This window comes from Salvelinus sp. IW2-2015, linkage group LG2, assembly GCF_002910315.2.
Source record: "Salvelinus sp. IW2-2015 linkage group LG2, ASM291031v2, whole genome shotgun sequence".
Taxonomy (NCBI): Eukaryota; Metazoa; Chordata; class Actinopteri; order Salmoniformes; family Salmonidae; genus Salvelinus; species Salvelinus sp. IW2-2015.
Window position 1 is genome coordinate 8,423,344 of NC_036839.1, and position 24,265 is coordinate 8,447,608.

The following is a 24,265-nucleotide window of genomic DNA, read 5'->3' on the forward strand; positions in this document are numbered from 1 at the left end:
ATAATATTCTGGTGTATTGCAGTTTGAGAATGTCTTCTCTAGGCCTCAACCTCCAGGTTATCTTATGATAATGGTAAATTAATCACTGAACTAAAATGAATGTATTTATAAACTAATGTCACAATAGTCAGTTCTACCCATAGTCTGACACAATAACATCCAGATAGCCTTGTTGCCACATTTTAACTTCCTCTTTCAGAATCATGTACTGTAGCATTTCAGTTTACATTTACTATGACTGMGATATGTGGMTGTCTTACCTCGCTACCTTAAAATGAATGCACTAACTGGACTTTGGATAAGAGAATKTGCTAAATGACAAAATGTCAAATGTAAATATACTTTGACAGAAGTTATGMCATGTTCAGCTTCTCTTGTTATGATGGAAAGTATCAGGAAATTCCACATYTGCTAAATTATGCTGAGASTCARTTTTTCACTTAKAAATGTATGCCAAACAAACCATTGATCGCAAAGTTAAACAAACCATACAACTCTATGCACAAGGACTACTAAACAAACACGCCTTCCAGTTGTTCTATAGCTCACTCAAAGAGGAAGGTCATAAGGTCATAATTCTACATCCCTATTACACACATGCCTGAGATGGTTCATACCAAAGATGATCTATTATTATGAATATTAAAAAATGGGTGGTTCGAGCACCGAAAGCTGATTGGCTGAAAGCCGTGGGAAATCAGACCATACACCAGGGGTATGACAAAACATGTATTTTTACTGCACGGCTAAGGGRTGTGTCATAGAACAGCCCATAGCCGTGGTATATTGGCCATATACCACACCCCCTCGGGCCTTATTGCTTAATTATATTATACACTGTGTGTACAAAATATTTAGAACACCTTTCTAAGATTGAGTTGCAGTGGATTTAACAAGTGGCATCAGTAAGGGATTATAGCTTTCACCTGGYTTCACCTAGTCAGTCTATGGAAAGAGCAGGGGTTCTTTAATAGTGTTTTGTACACTTCCTCTATGRTCATACCATTTCCCTCCATAGCCTTCCTGTCATGTGGGTGGTTGTGTTTCACAAGCTAACTGACATTCACCTCAAGCAGTCAGTAAGCCGCATKGAGAACACACCCATGACAGTGAGTTGAGGGTTACGTAGGAGCTGCAGCACCTTGACTTTCGTGAGTAGCATCCTTACTGCTGTATATAAGATGTATGTTTGTTGATTCGTGTAAGGTCACTGGGCACAATAACCTTTTTATTGAGCCTACTTTATAACTGATTACTAAATGTATCAAATGGGACATTCTATCTTTAGGAAAAGCATACAGATACTAGTTTTTCATGTGTTAAACTAGAGTTGATCAAAGTKAAAAATAATGTGATTTTGTGGCATATCAGATCAACGATTTAGGTTCAGGATTTACAATTACCCGACTATAAGGATTTATATAAAATATATCAATCAAATGTATTTTTAAAGTCCTTTTGACCTCAGCAGATGTTACAAAGTGCTGTATAGAAACCCAGCCTAAAACCCCAAACAGCAAGCAATGCAGATGTAGAAATACTGTGGCTAGAAAAAACTCCCTAGAAAGACAGGAACCTACTATAGGAAGAAATCTAGAGAGGAACCAAGCTCTGTGGGGTGTAAAAGTGATAACCATTACACTTGAGCCATATACTGTATGATTATTCTATATACTACAGCACATATTTGGTTCTTTCTATAAAATCTGCCAATTTTTTWAATGTCATTACATTGAGATATAAGGGGGAATCATAGCTATATTCAATACAATTCACGAGTTGATTTAAAACCTATGTTTAATCCTTTATCGTGGTTGATGTCGTGATGGATTGGTCCAAAATCGTGTGACATAAACATCACTTTTCTGTCATCAAAAAGAAAGGAGGACCAAGGCCACTCTTCATATAATTAATTATATAATTAAAATGCCTTTATTTGTATGGCACGTTCAAAGGAAACAAAATGTTAAAACTCTGACGTGTTTCAGCGGCATGGCCTTTGTCATAGAGCACCTTCTGTCTACCAAAGTCTACTATTGTGTACCTTYGCAGGGCTTCTCTTCCTTCCTTTTGTATTACTTTTCTGWCCTTGCATTGTAAGTTGTCCTTATATCATATATTAAGCAWTAATCAGTTAAATTAGACATTGAACTTGAASCCTGTAATAATCCTGGATCTAGGTGTTTTTTGTATAGAGATCTCAGAAATGCAGTGTAACTATGTAACATTTGGTGTCTTCTTATATTACGGGGTGAAAACAGTTTTCATAGGCACACTAATTCAAAATAATAAATGCAATTGCAAAATCAAATGCCTCTAAATGAAAGATACTAAAACGTGCATCGATACTGTCATTAACGTGGTTCTTCAATAATTATGCATAATACTTATTGAATGCGCATTTGGTGTCCAGCTGATTTGTTACGCCTTGATATTTTCACATATCATCATCTAATCTATGAAGGAATTTCCCGAATGACAGTCAAGTGACGAACAGCTGTTGTTTTCATACGTTTCTTATTCCTCTGATTGGACACTGAGTCAACTGTACGCAATTGTGTAGGATAAACTATTGTGCGACACCCAACGCTATTCCTATTAATTATTCTGGATATAATGACAACAAAATACATAGCCTAGAGGGCTAATTCACAATATGATCTGGTAATGAAATAACATGACAAATATATTTATTTTTCCATGTTGCACCTGCAATTAATTTTAAACAATACAAGGGGCTTGAAGAAGCCTACTTTAACTTGAATTTGGAGCTAAAAAATGTAAGTACTGGAATAGGCCTACCTTGTAAACCAGACATTTCCTCAACTTGGTGCTTGAACAGTTGTAGCCAATMTATAAGCTCCTGCTCCCTTATAATTAGCCAATATTTCATTTTTGATCCGTTTTTGTGAGAGATGGCCACTTTCATTTGTTTCCCGTCACTTCAATTGAAGGGTGTCGTGCGGTTATTATGAGGACGACAACAGGTAATGCTGGCTTCAACTTGGCTCTCCATACAAATCCTTCTATTGAAAAGGGAGCCTGGTTTATGGTCAATTTCTCATTATAAAAACAGCAATGGTGAGATTCAAATGGTGAGATTAAAGCTAGCGCAATTCATGGCTGTATTGTGTGCCTGTGTCGGCCACATAGGCGACAGAAAAATCGCCATACATGCAACAAACATAATATTTTGTCAGGCAATGTCCACATTATTCTCACATATTTTAGAATGAGGTAATAATTTGAATATTTTCGTTTCAACCCATTTTGAAATGTTTATCCCAATGTCACACTTTGGCCCATTKTTTTTTTTTAGAAAGACCTATTTACAGCTGACGTTGACCCAATGTTTAACTGTCATATGAGATCATTTCGTTGATTTATCAATACATATACAAATAAACATTTGCAAGAGGAACTAACATTGTGACTCTAATGCCATGTCTTTGGAGGAACAGAAAAAACTACTAAGCAATGATAAAAAGACTCTCGATGAACTATAAATGATGTAGAATATCATAAAATGACAGTAGCCATCCAATAGTATCACAAATGAAAGCTCACAGCCTGTTTTATCTGGATATTATTAGTTTCTCTATAGCCTAAAGTTGAGCATTTAATGTTTCTAATATTAACCCATTTAGTTGACACATATTTGTGGCGGATTACTCACCACTTACGAAATGATAGTGAGGCAAGAGAAGATCATGATTGCTCATGCCTTATAAGGAGAGGAGTGACTTGCTTAAGTACTGCTAGTTAACCATTTGAGAAGTGAGACATTTCACAAGAGTATGGGTCGTTCCAACTTAAAAATCAAAGGAAAGAGGATTTCAACACCCACCGTCTCACATTGTTCTAAAATAATTTCTGTAGTTAGTAACATATATGATTAGCATTCCTGAAACATTATTTTGTTTAAATATTATTTGATCTCTGAGAAATAAAGCTAATTTAAGCAAATATAGCCCAGAAGCCAAATGAGAAAATAAGCCAAATMATCAATTTTCATTTATAGGATTCAGATAATATTCAATACATGTAGTACCCAACATCCAATTTGGATCTTCCTACATTTAAGTATAAGTAAAACATGAGGAATCAAAAACAAATGGTCAAAAGCCACACACGGACCCCCTCACACCCCAACAACAATTATACAGTATCATTCTCTATGTCTGACAAGTAGTATGAAGCTGTGGCTTGGAGTATTGCTTATCCATACTATGTAATGTACTCCCTGTGAATCTGGTGATGTTTTTTCCCCTGATCAGAGAAATTAGTCATTGATGTCACTTCCATTATTTACCATAACATACCAGGTTCTGAGCACTAGATGACGCTGTTCCTGTTATACCACCACACTGTTATCCATTTTGCTGGTCTCTTGTGTTTATTAAATAGAGCACAACATTTACTTTACAATTTTGGGTAGAAAACCAGTAGATTTGGCTCATTATGAAAATGTATTGTGTGATCATCCTCACAATTCAAGCCAGTCCTACATGAAAGCAAATCAGTTTTGTTCTCTAGTGTACTGTATCTGGGGTGGCAGCATAGTGTCGTGTCTTTGACTATGCCAGATTAATTGCTATGACATGCTATTCTATAAAATAATTTCTCCGTAATTAATATTACCTGATTGAACTAATCATGTAAATATTCATTAACTAGAGAGGGACACCACAAAATAATATTTATAGAGCTGTTATTTTCCGAATAAACTCTTAAAGATTTAGTAATATTTTACTAAATAGCAGTCACATTAATCGTCATTTTATTCAGTCTCATCTGAAAGTGGTAAATCCTTTGTTATCTGCAAGAATCCTGGCTAACAAGTTGAATCAGCAATACAAAATTGGGTTTAATTATTTATTTACTAAATACCTAACTAATCACACAGAAACACACATACACAATTAAATCARAACTTGATRACAAAMTKCSMRKWWKAYYAAAACGTCCCTWGCGGGCGGAATAGARATGACAGCTTGTTACACAAAGGAAAGGGGGGGGCTGGGTTTTAGTGAAAGAGCGGGAGACTGGAACATAGGCGAAGCTGTGTTATCGTAAATACAGTATCTTATMCATTCTAAATTACCGCCCATTTGAAAAAGGAAAATGCAATAAATATTTACTCTGAGCTYKGCTTCAGTAGGTTGGTGSTAGATGGAAGACCGTATCGCCAACCCGAGTCCTCTGTCCTTTGAAGAATGTCTCTGGTYYTCACTGGATACGTTGGAGTAACGTCGTGTGTAGTAGACGGGATACTCTGACTGTCCTTCCTAACCTACGTTTGTAGCAGCTGTTGCTAACTCAACGGCTAGGAGGTATCCCTTCTGTAGTGAATACGAGTTCAAAGTTCATACCATTCACAACCAAAGTCCATGCTGCTGTTGGCTTAGTTCTGTAGTTATTATCTGAACCATTCTGACACCGGATCGTCATCCTAGTGTCCCCGGAACAGGAAGTTATATTTTTGTCAATGGCTTTTATAGTGGAGGGAGAGGGGTGTGTCTGAAAAGTTTATAACCCATGTCTCTTCACAGGGGCGGGCCACTGTGAGCAGAGGAAAACTTATGAAAGCCCAGATCTCTCATTTGGAAGCTAAAATTACATTTAATCTCTTTCACAAATAATTTCATATTCAAACATTTGAATTAAACAACAATTCCATGTGAATCCGATACCTCTGACGTTTAGACTTTCCACAGTAGAGTTTTTGTCATTCTATCATTGATGAGAATGTGTCAGAGGGCAACCGAACTGACATAATATACCTTAAGTACCACCACATATGTTCAGTTGGTCGGATTACCAGAATATAGTTCATTTCCCCCCCAACTTCTGATGTTCTCAGAATCTCTATGTTAACCAATGGGTTTTCTTATGTCACATCAGTTATAGTAGGGAGAGGGAAAAGGGGGGAAAGAGGTATTTATGACTGTCATAAACCTACCCCCGGGCCAACGTCATGACAATAGCCTAGTGGTTAGAGTGTTGGACTAGTAAACAAAAGGTTGCAAGATCAAATCCCCAAGCTGACAAGGTAATAATCTGTCATTCTGCCCCTGAACAAGGCAGTTAACCCACTGTTCCTAGGCTGTCATTGAAAATAAGAATTTGTTCTTAATGTTCTTAACTGACTTGCCTAGTTAAATAAAATAAAAATGTAATCTAATACCTTTGGAATTTAGGCCTTGTAATATAAGGAGTTGAATCTTTTGCCATGTTTGGATGAATGTTTCATTTGCTGATGATCACATACTTTTCATGGGTCAATCAAGCTGCCATCTGGCATTATAGTTCTATAGGCGGAACATCTATATTGTGAGCTTATCTTGTCCTCTTCTGAAGGATTTACCATAGAAGTACATATGCAGTGCCTGTGGATGTTGACTCTTAATTTGACATATATTTATTGAATATTATCTGAATCCTGTAACATGACCAATTTGGGTGCAATTAATTAGCTTAATTTCTCAGAGATAAAATAATATTTCAACAACGTAATGTTTCAGGAATGCCAATCTTACCTGTTTCTAAGTAAAGAAACAATTACAGATCAATCTGAGATGGTGGATGTCATGGATTAATGTAATGCTAGAATGACTCGTATGGGCCAATTTCCCAGAACCAGATCAAACCTATTCCTGTATTAAGAGTACTCTCAGTGGAGATTCTACATTGAGCATAGTTTTCAGCCCCATACAGTGCCTTGCAAAATAATTKATCCCCTTTGGCGTTTTCCTATTTTGTTGCATTACAACCTGTAATTGAAGTAGATTTTTATTTGGATTTCATGTCATGGACATACACAAAATAGTCCAAATTGGTGAAGTAACATGAAAWACATTACTTGTTTAAAAAAATTCAAAAGAATTAGAACTGAAAAGTGATGCATGCATATGTATTCACCCCTTTGCAATGAAGCCCCGAAATAAGATCTGGTGCAACCAATTACCTTCAGAAGTCACATAATTAGTTAAATAAAGTCCACCTGTGTGCAATCTAAGTGTCACATGATCTCAGTATATATACACCTGTTCTGAAAGGCCCCAGAGTCTGCAACACCACTAAGCAAGCGTCACCATGAAGACCAAGGAGCTCTCCAAACAGGTCAAGGACAAAGTTGTGGAGAAATACAGATCAGGGTTTGGTTATAAAATAATATCTYAAACTTTGAACATGCCACAGAGCACCATTAAATCCATTATTAAAAAATGGGAAAAATATGGCACCACAACAAACCTCCCATGAGCGGGCTGCCGACCAAAACTCACGGACCAGGCAAGGAGGTCATTAATCAGAGAGGCAAGAAAGAGACCAAAGATAACCCTGAAGGAGCTGCAAAGCTTCACAGCGGAGATTGGAGTATCTGTCCATAGGACCACTTTAAGCCGTACACTCCACAGAGCTGGGCTTATGAAAGAGTYGGCAGAAAAAAAGCCATTGCTTAAAGAAAAAAATAAGCAAACATGTTTGGTGTTTGCCAAAAGATGTGTGGGAGACTCCCCAAACATATGGAAGAAGGTACTCTGGTCAGATGAGACTAAAATTGAGCTTTTTGGCCATCAAGGAAAACGCTATGTCTGGTGCAAACCCAACACCCAACACCTCTCATCACCCCGAGAACAKCATCCCCACAGTGAAGCATGGTGGTGGCAGCATCATGCTGTGGGGATATTTTTCATCGGCAGGGACTGGGAAACTGGTCAGAATTTAAGGAATGATGGATGGCYCTAAATACTGGGAAATTCTTGAGGGGAACCTGTTTGAGTCTTCCAGAGATTTGAGACTGGGATGGAGTTGCAATCTACTGCAGAGATAGCCTGCAGAGTTCTGTCATACTATCCAGGTCTGTGCCCAAACAATTTGAGTTTCTACTTTTAAAAATCCACCTTTCCAGAAACAAGTCTCCCACCGTTGCCGCTTGCTATAGACCACCTTCTGCCCCCAGCTGTGCCCTGGATACCATATGTGAATTGATTGCCCCCCATCTATCGTCAGAGCTTGTGCTGTTAGGTGACCTAAACTGGGACATGCTTAACACCCTGGCCATCCTACAATCTAAGCTAGATGCCCTCAGTTTCACACAAATTATCAATGAACCTACCAGGTACACCCCCAAATCCGTAAACACAGGCACCCTCATAGATATCATCGTAACCAACCTGCCCTCCAAATACACCTCTGCTGTCTTCAACCAGGAACTCAGCGATCACTGCCTCATTGCCTGCGTCCGTAATGGGTCAGCGGTCAAACGACCACCCCTCATCACTGTCAAATGCTCCCTAAAACACTTCAGCGAGCAGGCCTTTCTAATCGACCTGGCCTGGGTATCCTGGAAGGATATTGACCTCATTCCATCAGTAGAGGATGCCTGGTTATTCTTTAAAAGTGCTTTCCTCGTCATCTTAAATAAGCATGCCACATTCAATTTTTTTTTTACCAGGAACAGATATAGCCCTTGGTTCACTCCAGACCTGACTGCCCTTGACCAGCACAAAAACATCCTGTGGCGTACTGCATTAGCATCAAATAGCCCCCGTGATATGTAACTTTTTAGGGAGGTTCGGAACCAATATCTGTAAATAGCCCATCCAACTACCTATTTATTTATTTTTGCTCCTTTGCACTCCAGTATCTCTACTTGCACGTTCATCTTCTTTACATCTATTACTCCAGTGATTCATTTGCTGAATTGTAATTATTTTGCCACTATGGCCTGTTTATTGCCTTACSTCCCTTATCTTACCTAATTTGCACACACTGTATATAGACTTTTCTATTGTGTTATTGACTGTATATTTGTTAACTCTGTGTTGTTGTTTGTGTCGCACTGCTTTGCTTTATCTTGGACAGGTCGCAGTTGTAAATGAGAACTTGTTCTCAACTGGCCTACCTGGTTAAATAAAGGTGAAAAATATATAAAAAAAGGTCCACCTTCCAGCAGGACAATGACCCTAAGCATACTGCTAAAGCAACACTCGGGTGGTTTAAGGGGAAACATTTAAATGTCTTGGAATGGCCTAGTCAAAGCCCAGACCGCAATCCAATTGAGAATCTGTGGTATGACTTAAAGATTGCTGCACACCAGCAGGAACCCATCCAACTTGAAGGAGCTGGAGCAGTTTTGCCTTGAAGAATGGGCAAAAATCCCAGTGGCTAGATGTGCCAAGCTTATAGTGACATACACCAAGAGACTTGCAGCTGTATTTGCTGCAAAAGGTGGCTCTACAAAGTATTGACTTGGGGGGGGTGAATAGTTATGCACGCTCCAGCTTTCAGTATTCTTGTCTTATTTCTTGTTTGTTTCACAAGAATCTTGCATCTTCAAAGTGGTAGGCATGTGTAAATCAAATGATACAAACCCCCCAAAAATCTATTTTAATTCCAGGTTGTAAGGTAACAAAATAGGAAAAATGCCAAGGGGGAAGAATACTTTCGCAAGCCACTATAAGTCTATGTAGATTCATATGTATTGTATGATTGTCCTCCAATAACCAACAAGCTAGCTATACCTCACTGGGTGTTTTATTTTTATAGTTTTTTTGTTCTTAGGTACCCACCTGGATAAATAACAGTAATTCATCATTTACAGTGCCTTCAGAAAGTGTTCATCCCATTGACTTAGTCCAGATTTTGTTGTGTTACAGCCTGAATTCAAAATGGATTAAATGTATTTTTTCCCACCCATCTACACACAATACCTTTATAATGACAAAGTGAAAACATGTTTCTAGAAATGTTTGTAAATGTATTGAAAATGGAATACAAAAATGCTAATTTACATAAGTATTCACACCCCTGAGTCAATACTTTGTAGAAGCACCTTTGACAGTGATTACAGCTGGGAGTCTTTCTGGTTAAGTCTATAAGAGCTTCCCATACCTGGATTTGTGCAACATTTGCTCATTATTCCTTTTAAAATTCTTCAAGCTCTGTCGAATTGGTTGTTGACCATTGCTAGACAACCATTTTCAGGTCTTACCATAGATTTTCAAGTACATTTAAGTCAAAACTGTAACTCGGCTTTCAGGAAGATTCACTGTTTTCTTGGTAAACAATTCCAGTGTAGATTTGGCTTTGTGTTTTAGGTCATTGTCCTTCTGAAAGAATTCATCTCCCAGTGTCTGGTGGAAAGCAGACTGAACCCGGTTTTCCTCTAGGATTTTGCCTGTGCTTAGCTCCATTCCATAATGTATTTTCCCTGACATATTCCCCAGTCCTTAATTATTACACACATACCCATAACATGATGCAGCCACCACTATGCTTGAAAATATGGAGCGTGGTACTCAGTAATGTGTTCTATTGGATTTGCCTCAAACATAACTTTTTTTTTCCTGAATACAAAATGTTAATTGCTTTGCCACATTTTTGGCAGTATTACTTTAGTGCCTTGTTGCATGTTTTGGAATATTTGTATTCTGTGCATGCTTCCTTCTTTTCACTCTGTCAATTAGGTTAGTATTTTGGAGTAACTTCAATGTTGTTGATCCATCCTCAGTTTTCTCCTATCATAGCCATTTAACTCTGTAACTGTTTTAATGTCGCCATTTGCCTCATGTTGAAATCCCTGAGTGGTTTCCTTCCTCTCTGGCCACTGAGTTAGGAAGGACACCTGCATATTTGTAGTGGCTAAGGGTGTTGATACACCATCCAAAGCGTAATTAATAACTTCACCATACTCAAACGGATATTCAATGTCTGTTTGTTTTTTTACCCATCTACCAATAGTTGCCTTTCTTTGCGAGGCATTGGAAAACCTCCCTGGTCGTCGTGGTTGAATTTGTTTTTGAAATTCACTGTTCGACTGAGACCTTACATGTAATTGTACGTGTGGGTTACAGAGATGAGGTAGTTATTCTAAAATCATGTTAAACACTATTGCAAACAGAGTGAGTCCAAAGTTTAATCCATTGTACATTCAGGCTGTAACAGCAGCTATGCTTTGGAACGATCGTTTTATCTCCTTTAGTCTCTCCATTCATATTAGTGGATTTGTCTATGTATATTAGTTCCGTATACAAACCCTCTATCTGTCACGTTCCTGACCTGTTTTTCCTTTTTCTTGTATTTATTTAGTTGGTCAGGGCGTGAGTTGGGGTGGGRTGTCTATGTGTTATTTTCTATGTTGGGGTTTTGTGTTCGGCCTGGTATGATTCTCAATCAGAGGCAGCTGTCAATCGTTGTCCCTGATTGAGAATCATACTTAGCAGCCGGGGTTCACGTGTGTGTTTGTGGGTGTTTGTTCTTGTGTCAGTGTTTCGCCACACAGGACTGTCACGGTAGTTATTTTGTATCGCATATTGTTTATGTTAATTATTAAATCACTATGGAAACTAACCACTCTGCGTATTGGTCCGATCCTTCTCGACTTACGACTGCCGTTACACTATCTGTGTTGCTCACTAATTTCCATTATAGCAGCCCAATGACAGAAAGTGGAACTATAGATTCCTCTATGAGAAAAGATTAAGTGTCATTTAAGCAAAATTGATATTTAAAGTAATGAATTCACAAAACACAGTGTATAACCATGCACCAACTTCAACGCTGTAATGGTGTGATGCCGTGAGTCCACAAAAACAAGTAACTATGGAAATAGTAGTCTCCATTGCCACAAACAGAACGAGCACATAATCATTATAACCAGTGCTAATAAATACCAGAGCCATATATTTAAAGAGTTACTTAAGTCCAACTTRTAGAGTTTGAAATATTGCTTTAATTCTAGACACCCGTTTTTGTGCTAGCTCTACAGAAATGAAAATATGAAGCATATAACTTTGATATCCTGCGTGTGCTTTTCCCTGTGGATGTATTTTACATTTCCTCTTTTTGGAATTTGCACAGCAAACACTTACTTGGAACAATTTATRATGATCTTGACTGCAAGGAGTTTTGATTGAAGATACTGTAGATTAACAACAASCACTGTGGGTGTGAATGTTTGTGAAAGTTTCCAGGCCTGGCGATACTGTGGTGGCTATTGTTGACGTTCTCTTTTTTTCTTCATTTCTTTAACTCTGAACTTCTAATGGATCCATCTCAGTTTTATTAAGTTCAAATGCCCTAAAAAAGTGAGACTGTTGATCACATCCACCCAGATTGTTTTTGCTCAGACAGAGCATTGGCCATATAATGTGCATCAGATTGTAATGGTGTAGGAGCTCTTAAAGTGTATGTTRATCTACAGCGCATGCATCTTTTACTGGTCCTTGAATGGTCAAATATATATCACTGGATCTAATAGGTGTGCCTGTAATAGTCTTCGACATGGTCAAGGTTGATGGACTGACGGCTGTTCCCTCTTTCTGTRACCAGGAAATGTATAAGTGTGTGTCTCTCCTGCTCCTGCTGATGGGCAGAGGTGGTAAGTTTTTACAGTCATCAAATCCCCTCTTGATATTGAAAAGTCTCACAATGACAAAATGAGAGTCATCCTGTGTGTGTGTGTGTGTGTGTGTTTACCCTAGTTCTCTCCCAGGAAGTGGAAGTATGTTCCAAAACGGTGATCAACTCCTGCAGCGACTGCATTAGATCAGGAGCGTACTGCACGTGGTGCAWACAACTGGTGAGGAGCACAAATATGTGTGATAGTAGTGCTAAAACTAGAGACGTAAATTACGAGAGTAAGGTGTGGGCCCAAATGCTGACACCTTTGTGAGTTCCCACGTATGTATAAAAGCTGTGTGGGTACACTAGGTGTCAGTGGTGGAAAAAGTACCCAATTGTCATACTTGAGTAAAAGTAAAGATACATTACCTTAATAGAAAATGACTGAAGTGAAAGTGAAAGTCACCCAGTAAAATATTACTTGAGTAAAAGTCTAAAGGAATTTGGTTTAAAATATACTTAAGTATAAAAAGTACATGTAATTGGTCAAATATACTTAAGTATAAAAAGTACATGTAATTGGTCAAATATACTTAAGTATCAAAAGTAAAAGTATAAATTATTTCAAATTCCTTATGTTAAGCATACCAGATGGCACTCAGACATCATTGACAAATGTGTTTTTAGTGAGTCCGCCAGATAGGAGGCAGTAAGGGTGACTCGGGATGTTCTCTTGATAAGTGTGTGAATTGGACCATTTTCTCATCCTTTTTCTCAAGCATTTAAAATGTAATGAGTACTTTTGGGTGTCAGGGAAAATGTATGGAGTAAAAAGTACAATATTTTCTTTAGGAATGTAGTGAATAAAAGCAAAAGTTGTCKAAAATATGAATAGTTAAGTACAGAAGCCACCAAATAATGACTTAAGTATTACTTGAAATTATTTGTACTTAATTACTTWACACCGCTGCTAGGTGCTAGCATTATGCATTTGGCTGTCTATGTAAAGCGGGGTGTATGCAAACAGAGCTGAGAATATGCATGAAGGTGTTAAGCCACAGTATGTGGGTTGGTGTGCTAGCATATGCATGTGAAGAGCACATTTAATTTCCATKATTTGAATAATAGTCATTTACATCTAAATGTGTAACTGTGCACGAGGACAGTCAACTGCAACAACGTTTACAGAGAATGGGCAACTGAAGAACAAGTACAATTGTGAGTTACAGGATAGTTTGTTGAAAGTCTGATAGAGCGTCTACAGACATGGTTGACATATCTTAGGGCCCTAACCATTCAAAATCAATCCAAACACACTTATTTTAAATCCAGAGTTTATGTTTGTCCCAATCCCAGAACTTCACCAAGCCAGGTGAGCAAGAAGCAGCTCGCTGTGACACCCGGGCTCAGCTAGAAGAGAGGGGCTGCAAGGAAAAAGACATCATATCCCCCCAGAATACCCTTARTGTGACTAAGAACACCGCCCTGTCCACCGATGCATTTGTCAAGGACGAACCCATCCAGCTGCGTCCTCAGGAGGTCAGTCTGAAGCTCAGACCAGGTGGGTGTTCTCAAAATGGCCAAATTGGGTTTTTCTTCTTCTTCGGTGGAGTTTAACGGTGGATGGCTTCCAATGTTACTGGTGCATTACTGCCCAAACTGGGTTCTAAGATGACTGCCATGTTTTGAAAATGGATAAAATCATGTAGTTGGATGAAGGACTAAAAGCCTGTTTTAGCATGGGCAGCGCCATTATAGACTTTCAGCATTTTGAAGTAGTCAACTGGGTGGGACTTCCTATGGGTTAAGGAAGGATCACAYAATTACATCCAGGTCACCACCAGGGATCTGCCAATTAATTACACTCCTCAGCAATCATTCCATAACTGCATGTGGCAGTAAATACCTCATCTTTGCTTTATGCCCCCTGTCCAACTTTATGTCTGGAACATATTAAAAGTAGCCCTAAGTAATCAAACAGAATGAAATTATCTTAAAATAGCAAATAAATAACCAAAATTTCATCATATCACATTATCATCATGTGCTTTTGACTTTACATGTTTTTATGTGCTTGAGATTTCAGTTTTCACCTTGATTTTGCTTTGTTCAGGGCTGCCTCGGACGTTCAAGCTGGACTTTCGGAGAGTGGAGGGCTATCCTGTTGATCTCTACTACCTGATGGATCTCTCCTACTCCATGGAGGACGATCTGAGGAGCATCAAGACTCTGGGAAACGAGCTCTTTAAAGCTCTGCAAGGCATCACAAAACAAGGGCGYATAGGTGATATCATCAAATATTATTTTACTCTTTTATTCGCATTTGGTTTAGCATACCTTGGGTGCCAGGTTGGTGAGATTTACCCTTTTGGGACGTTTCTATTAATTCCATTCCAACAGCAGAGCTAAAGTATTTCAAATGATTTSAAATAGTATTTGAACCAAGGTCTGTCTCAGCCTCAATTCCTAATCTATCTATGAGTGTCCATTCATCTTATTTTTAGAACCTTTATCTTTTGCTGCAGGCTTCGGCTCTTTCGTAGACAAGACTGTCCTGCCTTTCACTAACACCAACCCAGAGAAGCTGAAGAAGCCATGCGCCGAAAAGGAGKAGTTCTGTCAACCTGCCTTTGGCTACAGGCATGTTCTTAGCATGACAGAGAACGAAGCTGACTTTAATAAGGAGGTAGACAAGCAGCGCATCTCTGGGAACTTGGACTCCCCTGAAGGGACGCTGGACGCCATCATGCAGGCTGCAGTATGTGGGGTAAGAGTAGTCTAATCCCACAGGGCAAAAATWGGTTGAACCAACATACTGACATTGAACATCAATATAATGTTTGCTTAGCCTATTGTCAAAGCAGCATAGTGTATCATAGATAAGTACATACTGTAGATAGATGGGGAGGTAGTCCACTTCTGTAACACCAATCTCTTTTTGCTGTCTTCAGACACAACACTCCCTCACACATGATAGGCTGAACATAGCACTGCATGAGGCTTGCATGCGGGAACAGTAGATAAAGTGACTCACACTTCCTCTGTGAGTGTGACWCCAAAAAACTCCAATGTGGGATGTAGACTTTTTCGCATCTTTTCCATCCATTTTACATGAAGCCTCCAATTGTTTTCCACAGGACAGGATTGGCTGGAGGAATAGTAGCACTCGGCTAATCGTCCTGACCACCGATGATGGCTTCCACATGGCAGGGGATGGCAAGCTGGCTGGCATACTGGAGCCCAACGACGAGKGATGTTACATGGACAACAAGTTGTACACTAAGAGCAATGACATGGTATGTGATGGTGACATGGGACACATTCAGATCAATATGATTGGTCCTCAACCAAGACTTTGATATACTGTACTGGATATGAAAAATACCATAAGAGAATATAAAAAATACGTAATGAATGCAACAGCATCACTGGACTGAACTAAAACCTGTATATTCCAACCCTTTTGGTACTAAACAATTACATTGTTGAGGTTGTACAAGTTAAGTGTCTCTGTATGTAGGACTACCCATCTGTTGGTCAAGTGGCTACACAGTTAGAGAAGAACAACATTCAGCCAATCTTTGCTGTGACGAAGAACATGGAGAATGTATACAGGGTATGTGGACTCTTTCGTTCTATCTTTCGATCTTTTTTTCTTCCTCAGTTTTTCTATTGTTATAAACGCCAACATATGTAATGCAGTAACTTATTAATACTGCCAACTCTCACAGTACGCATGACCCCCCCCCCCCCCAACAAAAAAATACTCTGTTGAGGGAAAATGTACTTGATTCGATTGTGATGTGTTGTTGTCTCGCCTAACTATCTTCCAGGAACTCAGTAGAATGATCCCCAAGTCTGAGGTGGGAGTATTGTCAGAGGACTCCAAAAATGTTGTTGAATTGATCCAAGCTGCCTACAATGTAAGACATTTACAATATTTGTTTAATTCTTATTCATATATTTATAATTTTTTCTTATTCATTTAACAAATTTCTTTWAAAAAAAGATGGTACTCCAATAACTATGTGTTTAATGTGTAGAACCTTACTTGATTTCTATCATAAACCTCTAGTATCTCTAGTAATAAAGTGTCAGTTTGGATTTGCTTGGGATGTTTTATTTCTGGTGATTTAGCATTGGTGTCAACTCTGAGACGGTTTTGTGTCTGACACAGAGGCTCTCCTCCAAAGTGACGGTGACTCATGATGCTCTCCCTGACAATGTGAGAGTCACTTACACTCCACTCTGTCCTGGAGGGGGACCCGCAGGGGACCAGGGGGTCTGTGATAACGTCAAAGTACGAGATTTGGTAAGAGCTCAGAAGTAAAAGACTATCACATACCAAAAAATGATATGGTAACACTTGATAATAACTGAAGTATTAATCAACTATTGACAAAACAGTAAAATGTATTTCATTTTTTGTAAACACTTATGTACATTTCTAGTAATTATAAGCAATATAATAAACAGAATGGCTAATTAGTGACATTTATTATAAAGTGTTATACTTTGGTATTTGGAATTTTATTAGGATCCCCATTAGCTGTTGCAAAATCAGCAGCTACTCTTCCTGGGGTCCACACAAAACATGAAACATGACATAATACAGAACATTAATAGACAAGAACAGATCAAGTACAGAACTACATCAATTTAAAAAAAAGCACACGTAGCCTACATATCAATGCATACACACAAACTATCGAGGTCATATAGGGGAGAGGCGTTGTGCCATGAAGTGTTGCTTTATATGGTTTTTGAAACCAGGTTTGCTGTTCATTTGAGCAATATGAGATGGAACGGAGTTCCATGCAATAATGGCTCTATACAACTCTGTACTCTGTTGTTCTGGATTTGGGGACTGTGAAAAGACCCCTGGTGGCATGTTTGGTGGGGTAAGTGTGTGTTTCAGAGCTGTGTGTAAGTTGACTATGCAACAAAACATAGATTTTCAACATATTAATGTTTCTTCTAAAAAGAGGAAGTGATGCAGTCAGTCTCTCCTCAACTCACAGCCAAGAGAGACTGGTACAGTATGCATAGTATTTATATCAGCTCTCTGATTACAATGAAAAGCAAGACGTGCCGCTCTGTTCTGGGCCAGCTGCAGCTTAACTACGTCTTTCCTTGCAGCACTCGACCACACGACTGGACAATAATCAAGATAAGACAAAACTAGAGACTGCAGGACTTGCTTTTTGGAGTGTGGTGTAAAAAAAAGCTGCACATCTCTTTATTACTGACAGACCTCTCCCCATCTTTACAACCATTGAATCTTTATGTTTTACCATGACAGATTACAATCTAAGGTAACACTAAGTAATTTAGTCTCCTCAACTGTTCAACAGCCACCCCATTCATTACCAGTTTCAGGTGAGGTTTAGAACTTAGGGAATGATTTGTACCAAAAACAATTTCTTAGTTTAAGAGATGTTCAGGATCAGTTTATTACTGTACCCCCCCCCCCCCCCCCCCCCCATTCCAAAACAGACTGCAACTCTTTGTTAAGGGTTTCAGTGACTTCATTAGCTGTGGTTGCTGATGCGTATATGGTTGAATCCTCAGCATACATGGACACACATGCTTTGTTTAATGCATGTGGCAGTTCATTGGTAAAAATATAATAGAGTAGAGGGCCTAGAGAGCTGCCCTGTGGTACACCACACTTTACATGTTTGACATTAGAGAAGCTTCCATTAAAGAAAACCCGTTGAGTTCTATTAGATAGATAGCTCTGAATCCACAATATGGCAGAGGTTAAAAAGCCATAACACATACAGTACCAGTCAAAAGTTTAGACACAGCTACTCATTGAAGGGTTTTTCTTTATTTTTACTATTTTATACATTGTAGAATAATAATGAAGACATCAAAACTATGAAATAACACATATGGAATCATGTAGTAACCAAAAAAGGGTTAAACAAACCAAATATATTTTAGATTTTCGATTCTTCAAAGTAGCCACCCTTTGACTTGATTCAGCTTTACACACTCTTGGCATTCTCTTAACCAGCTTCACCTGGAATGCTTTTCCAACAGTCTTGAAGGAATTCCCACATATGCTGAGCACTTGTTGGCTGCTTTTACTTCACTCTGCGGTGCGGTCCAACTCATCCCAAACTATCTCAATTGGGTTAACGTCGGGTGATTGTGGAGGCCAGGTCATCTGATGCAGCACTCCATCACTCTCCTTCTTAATCAAATAGCTCTTACACAGCCTGGAGGTGTGTTGGGTCATTGTCGTGTTGAAAAACAAATGATATAGTAGTCCCACTCAGCGCAAACCAGATGGGATGGCGTATAGCTGCAGAATTCTGTGGAAGCCATGCTGGTTAAGTGTGCCTTGAATACTAAATAAATCACAGACAGTGTCACCAGCATAGCACCATCACACCTCCTCCTCCATGCTTCATGGTGGGAACCACACATGGGGAGATCATCCGTTCACCTACTCTGTGTCTCACAAAGACATGGCAGTTGGAACCAAAAATCTCACATTTGGACTCATCAGAACAAAGGACAGATTTCCACCAGTCTAATGTCCACTGCTCGTGTTTCTTGGCCCAAGGAAGTCTCTTCTTATTATTGCTGTCCTTTAGTAGTGGTTTCTTTGCAGCAATTCGACCATGAAGATCTGATTCACACAGTCTCCTGTGAATAGTTGATGTTGAGATGTGTCTGTTACTTGAACTCTGTGAAGGATTTATTTGGGCTCCAATTTCTAACTCTAATGAACTTATCCTCTGCAGCAGAGGTAATTCTGAGTCTTCCTTTCCTGTGGCGGTTCTCATGAGAGCCAGTTTCATCATAGCGCTGGATGGTTTTTGCGACTGCACTTGAAGAAACTTTCAAAGTTCCTGAAATTTTACGGATTGACTGAAGTAGTGATGGACTGTTGTTTCTCTTTGCTTATTTGAGCTGTTCTTGCCATAATATGGACTTGGTCTTTTATCAAATAGGGTGATATTCTATATACCACAACTACCTTGTCACACCACAATAGTTTGGCTCAAATGCATTAAGAAGGAAAGAAATTAACATTTATCAAGGCACACCTGTTATTTGAAATTCATTCCAGGTGACTACCTCATGAAGCTGGTTGAGAGAATGCCAAGAGTGTGCAAAGCTGTCATCAAGGCCAAGGTTGGCTACTTGTCACGCCCTGGCCTTAGTATTCTTTGTTTTCTTTATTATTTTAGTTAGGTCAGGGTGTGACATGGGGTATGTTTGTGTTTTGGGTGTTTATTATGGTAAAGGMGGTGTTGGTTTTAGTGTATGGGTTTGTGTTGAGTGTATGTGTCTAGGATTGTCTATGGTTGAGTGTAGGTGTTTAGGAAAGTCTARGGTTYCCTGATTTGGTTCTCAATCAGAGACAGCTGGTTATTGTTGTCTCTGATTGGGAGCCATATTTAAGGTAGCCATAGGCTTTAGGTGTTTGTGGGTAATTGTCTATGTTTGAACGTTTGTAGCATGTGTGTGTGTGCACAACGTTTATAGCTTCATGGTCGTTTGTTTAGTTTATGTATAGTGTTCGTTTCATGTTTTCTCTCTTCTGAATAAAAGATGTTCTTTTCACGCGCTGCGCCTTGGTCCTCACTCTCTTCAGTAGACGATCGTGACACTACTTTGAAGAATCTCATATATAAAATATATTTTGATTTATTTAACATTTTTGGTTACTACATGATTCCGTGTGTGTTATTTCATAGTTTTGATGCCTTCATTATTATTCTACAATGTAAAAAATAGTCAAAATAAAGAAAAACCCTTGAATGAGTAGGTGTGTCCGAACTTTTGACTGGTACTGTATGTTTTTTCAACAACAGGTTATGGTCAATATTATCAAAGGCTGCACTGAAATCTAACAGTACAGCTCCCAGAATCTTCTTATTATCAATTTCTTTCAACCAATCATCAGTCATTTGTGTCAGTGCAGTACATGTTGAATGCCCTTCTCTATAAGCATGCTGAAAGTTTGTTGTTAATTTGTTTACAGAGAAATAGCATTGTATTTGGTCAAACACAATTCTTTCCAATTGTTTGCTCAGAGCTGGCAGCAAACTGATAGGTCTGCTGTTTCAACCAGTAAAGGCCGCTTTACCACTCTTGGGTAGCGAAATTACATTGGCTTCCCTCCAGGCCTGAGGACAAAGACTTTCCTGTAGGCTCAGATGAAAGACATGACAGATATGAGTGGCTATAGAGTCGGCTACCATCCTCAGTAGCTTTCCAGCTAAGTTATCAATGCCAGGATGTTTGTCATTGTTGATCGATAACAATCATTTTTCACCTCTCCCACACTAACTTTACAAAATTCAAACTTGCAATGCTTTTCTTTCATAGTTTTTTTTATGCATGAATACAATGGCTCACTGTTCGTTGTTGGCATTTCCTGCCTAAGTTTGCACACGTTGCTACATGTAATGAAGTAATCATTAAAATAATTGGTGAGTAAGCCATCTGATTCGATGAAAGATGGAATTGAATTTGTTTTACTGCCCATAATTTCATTTAAATTACTTCAAAGTTTTTTTCCATCATTCTTTATATCATTGATCTTGGTTTTATAATACAGTTTCTTCTTCTTCTTTTTTTAGTTTAGTCACATCATTTCTCAATTTGCAGTAAGTCAGCCAGTCAGATGTGCAGCCAGACTTATTAGCCACTCCTTTTGCCCCATCTCTTTCAACCACACAGTTTTTCAATTCCTCATCAATCCATTGAGCCTTAACAGTTCCAACAGTCCGTTTCTTAACAGGTGCATGTTTATGAATAATTGGAAGAAGCAATTTCATAAATTCATCAGTTGCAGCATCTGGATGCTACTTATTAATCACATCAGACCAACACATATTTTTAACATCATCCACATAAGAGTCACAGCAAAATATTTTGTATGATCTTATACAATATTTTTTTACACTCTTACACACTATTTTAGGCCCATTTAGTTAAATGATAATAAATAGCAAAAAAACATTATCCAAACACATACCACAAATTTACTCATTGCGTCTCCTGAATTCCTCTCAGGTGTCTTTCAACGTAACAGTGACAGCAGATGAATGTATAGACAGGGAGATGTCTTTTCTGATTGGCCCATTGGGCATAAAAGACAAGCTGAAGGTGAGCTTGTCGACTCGCTGCGAGTGTGAATGTGATGACCCCAAGGAGGAGGAACACAGGGACTGCAACAGGAAGGGCAAAGTCAACTGTGGCATGTGCAGGTAAGGCAGGCATTGGCTGGGATATAAAACAAATAGCATGCGTTTTTGTTTTCACAATATTTTCCAATTATGTTGATATAGTCAATATTGAATCCAATGTATGATGCATGATTTCCCCTTCATCCTCCTAGAAGTGCATTGAGTCACCTGTAAAACTAAGGGACTTCTGAGAAACATGGATTGATATGATCCATCTATTGTGAATGTAAAGTCTTCACAAGCAAACAGTACAGTAGGCTATTTCCTCCCAACTCTGTGCAGTTGCAAAGCCGGCTTCGTGGGTCAGAGGTGCGAGTGCTCCATTGGGGAGAAGGACGAGAGCTCTCTGAGGGCGGCGTGCCGGAAGGACAACGGCACGGAGTGCGAAGGACGAGGGGACTGTGTGTGTGGCATTTGCCAGTGCTATGCCCTACAAGGCGGCAGCACCTACTACGGCACGCACTGCGAGTGTGAAAACGAGAGCTGCGAGAAGTTTCAGAACAAACTGTGTGGAGGTGCAGTCTGATAAAATATATGAAAATATCAATAAATAAAAAATAGATAGATACATACAGAAACATTGGAAATATAGATGGAAATATATATACAGTACAATAGAAAGGACACCTGCCATCTGTTAATGACAGTCTCATTATGACTGAGGGTACACATGTGAAGTATTAAAACAATACAAAGAGGAATTCTGACGTAAAATCACGTCTCTGTGTTGAAGGGAACGGGAAATGCCGTTGTAAAAATTGCGAATGCAACCCCGGGTACGAGGGCACCGCCTGCCAATGCAAGAAGTCGGACGAGCAGTGTCGCACACCAAGCGGGAGTGTGTGCAGCGGCAGGGGCACATGCCAGTGTAACCAGTGCAAGTGTATCGAGGGCTACCAGCGGCCCTTCTGTCTGACCTGTCCCGCCTGCCAGACTCCCTGTATAACCAAGGGGTAAGACGGCCTGGGCCCACCTTTTTCACTCACTCAACCACTGTCTTCACTGGCCCCTTTAGGTAATGTTGTTGGATCCATCGTGTACATGTTAAATTGCATCACAACCATAAGACAAACAAAGATGGTTACCATTGACCGTAAAGGATGACTGGTAGAATAGAATGTAGCACTTAAAAATATAATTTCTGCGTGTTGTCATCTTACTCAAAACGAGGGTTTTTTGAACCAAAGCATGTGTTGAAGTCCTTAAGGGAGAAGACAAAATGTTGAGCGAGGAATTTTTCCACTCTCTACCTCGTTCTTCTATTTTCAGGAAGTGCATCGAGTGTCTGGGCTTTCAGACAGGCCCGTTCAGTAAGAACTGCTCCCAGACCTGTAAGAGTATTAATACATTTGATATGGTGGAGACGTTGCCACCTGGTAAGCCTTGTGACGTGAGGGATGTGGAGAACTGTCGGGTGTTCTTTACCATTAAACAGTTGGATGGAGAGGACAACTACACCGCCCAGATACTAAAGACCAGAGGTAAGAGACGTATGTCTTGTGCAACTAAAAAGTATCCCCATGTTACCTTCATTGCCCACAGAAAACAGAAATGTCTGCTGGGGTTTTAATTGACTGACCACGTTGTTTGATGGGCATCAAGATAAAGCCTCCAAGTCACACTGAAAGCATCTGAATCACAGGGTCCGAGAGATGTTTGCTACCAAATGTTTTCACAGTAAACGTCTCCAGGACTGCAGGACTGCTTAAAAATGTATGGTTGTTAATGTCTGTCATAATTGTTTTAGAGTGTCCGGAGTTGCCAAACATCTACGCCATCATTGGAGGCTCCATTGCGGCCGTGGCCCTGATCGGCTTAGTGATCCTGCTCATCATCAAAGGCATCTTCTATTTGAGAGACGTGAAGGAGTTCCGCAGGTTTGAGAATGAGCAGAAGAAAGGAAAGTGGATGCCGGTGAGTGACATTTGCTACTTCATAGAAATCATCACTTTGGCCCAGATTCATTATTCCCTTTTTATGCGCTTTTCTCTCTCTGCGTATTCTGACAAAGAACTTAAGCATGAGAATAACATACTATTCACCCACTATTAGTTTGAAGTGGAGCTTGAATAAATTAATATGTGACCTTGAATTAATTCCCTAATAATTCTACCACCTTTACGCGCGAGGAATAAGATCTAGCGAACCTACCAGTTCCAAATGGAAAAAGCATTTACTTCTTTTTTTCTGATAGAAATAGCACCATTTTCCATGCACTGTAATGTACAACTTTGTAAGGTCTATTAATAAGAGCGATGTAAATTAGTAATCCATTTGGAGAAGGGAATTTTAAATACGCATACAATGGTTTTAGATGATTTTTCCTTATGATTCCTGGACACTAATGTGAAACCAGCCATATGGAAGCAAACTGAAAATCATATCAACATGACATGTACTGCACAGTGAAATGGGATATAAATAGCAGTGCCGATCAGAATTCTGATTGTGTACCCTTATAATATGTGTGCATGAAATTTGGAGACCCAAGCTATAGGCTTATGTAGGGTCGAACCTGCCGAATTGATGTATGCCAGTGTTTCCCAACTCGGTAGTGGGGACCCCAAAGGGTGCAATGCTTGATGATTACTTGATTATTTGAATCAGCTGTGTAGTGCTATGACAAAAAAACTAAATGTGCTGATGTATGCATGCCCAGGCTTTTCTCCATTTTTTATTTTACAATTTGTATCATGTTAAAT

At 39.2% G+C, this 24,265-nt stretch overlaps 1 protein-coding gene across 1 annotated transcript in view; it reads left to right on the top strand.

Annotated features, from left to right (window-relative positions):
- The first annotated feature begins 1,045 nt into the window (after positions 1-1,045).
- Positions 1,046-24,265, top strand: part of LOC111973784 (integrin beta-2) — a 31,055-nt gene continuing 7,835 nt past the window's right edge. Inside the window, exons 1-15 of the mRNA XM_024001199.2 lie at positions 1,046-1,151; positions 12,337-12,385; positions 12,489-12,586; positions 13,705-13,909; positions 14,462-14,632; positions 14,874-15,115; positions 15,486-15,644; positions 15,869-15,964; positions 16,182-16,271; positions 16,526-16,660; positions 21,391-21,584; positions 21,846-22,078; positions 22,297-22,516; positions 22,833-23,044; positions 23,311-23,477. Coding sequence (XP_023856967.1) covers positions 12,340-12,385; positions 12,489-12,586; positions 13,705-13,909; positions 14,462-14,632; positions 14,874-15,115; positions 15,486-15,644; positions 15,869-15,964; positions 16,182-16,271; positions 16,526-16,660; positions 21,391-21,584; positions 21,846-22,078; positions 22,297-22,516; positions 22,833-23,044; positions 23,311-23,477 — 2,268 coding nt within the window. The 5' untranslated portion in view covers positions 1,046-1,151; positions 12,337-12,339. The remainder of the gene's footprint in view (positions 1,152-12,336; positions 12,386-12,488; positions 12,587-13,704; positions 13,910-14,461; positions 14,633-14,873; positions 15,116-15,485; positions 15,645-15,868; positions 15,965-16,181; positions 16,272-16,525; positions 16,661-21,390; positions 21,585-21,845; positions 22,079-22,296; positions 22,517-22,832; positions 23,045-23,310; positions 23,478-24,265) is intronic.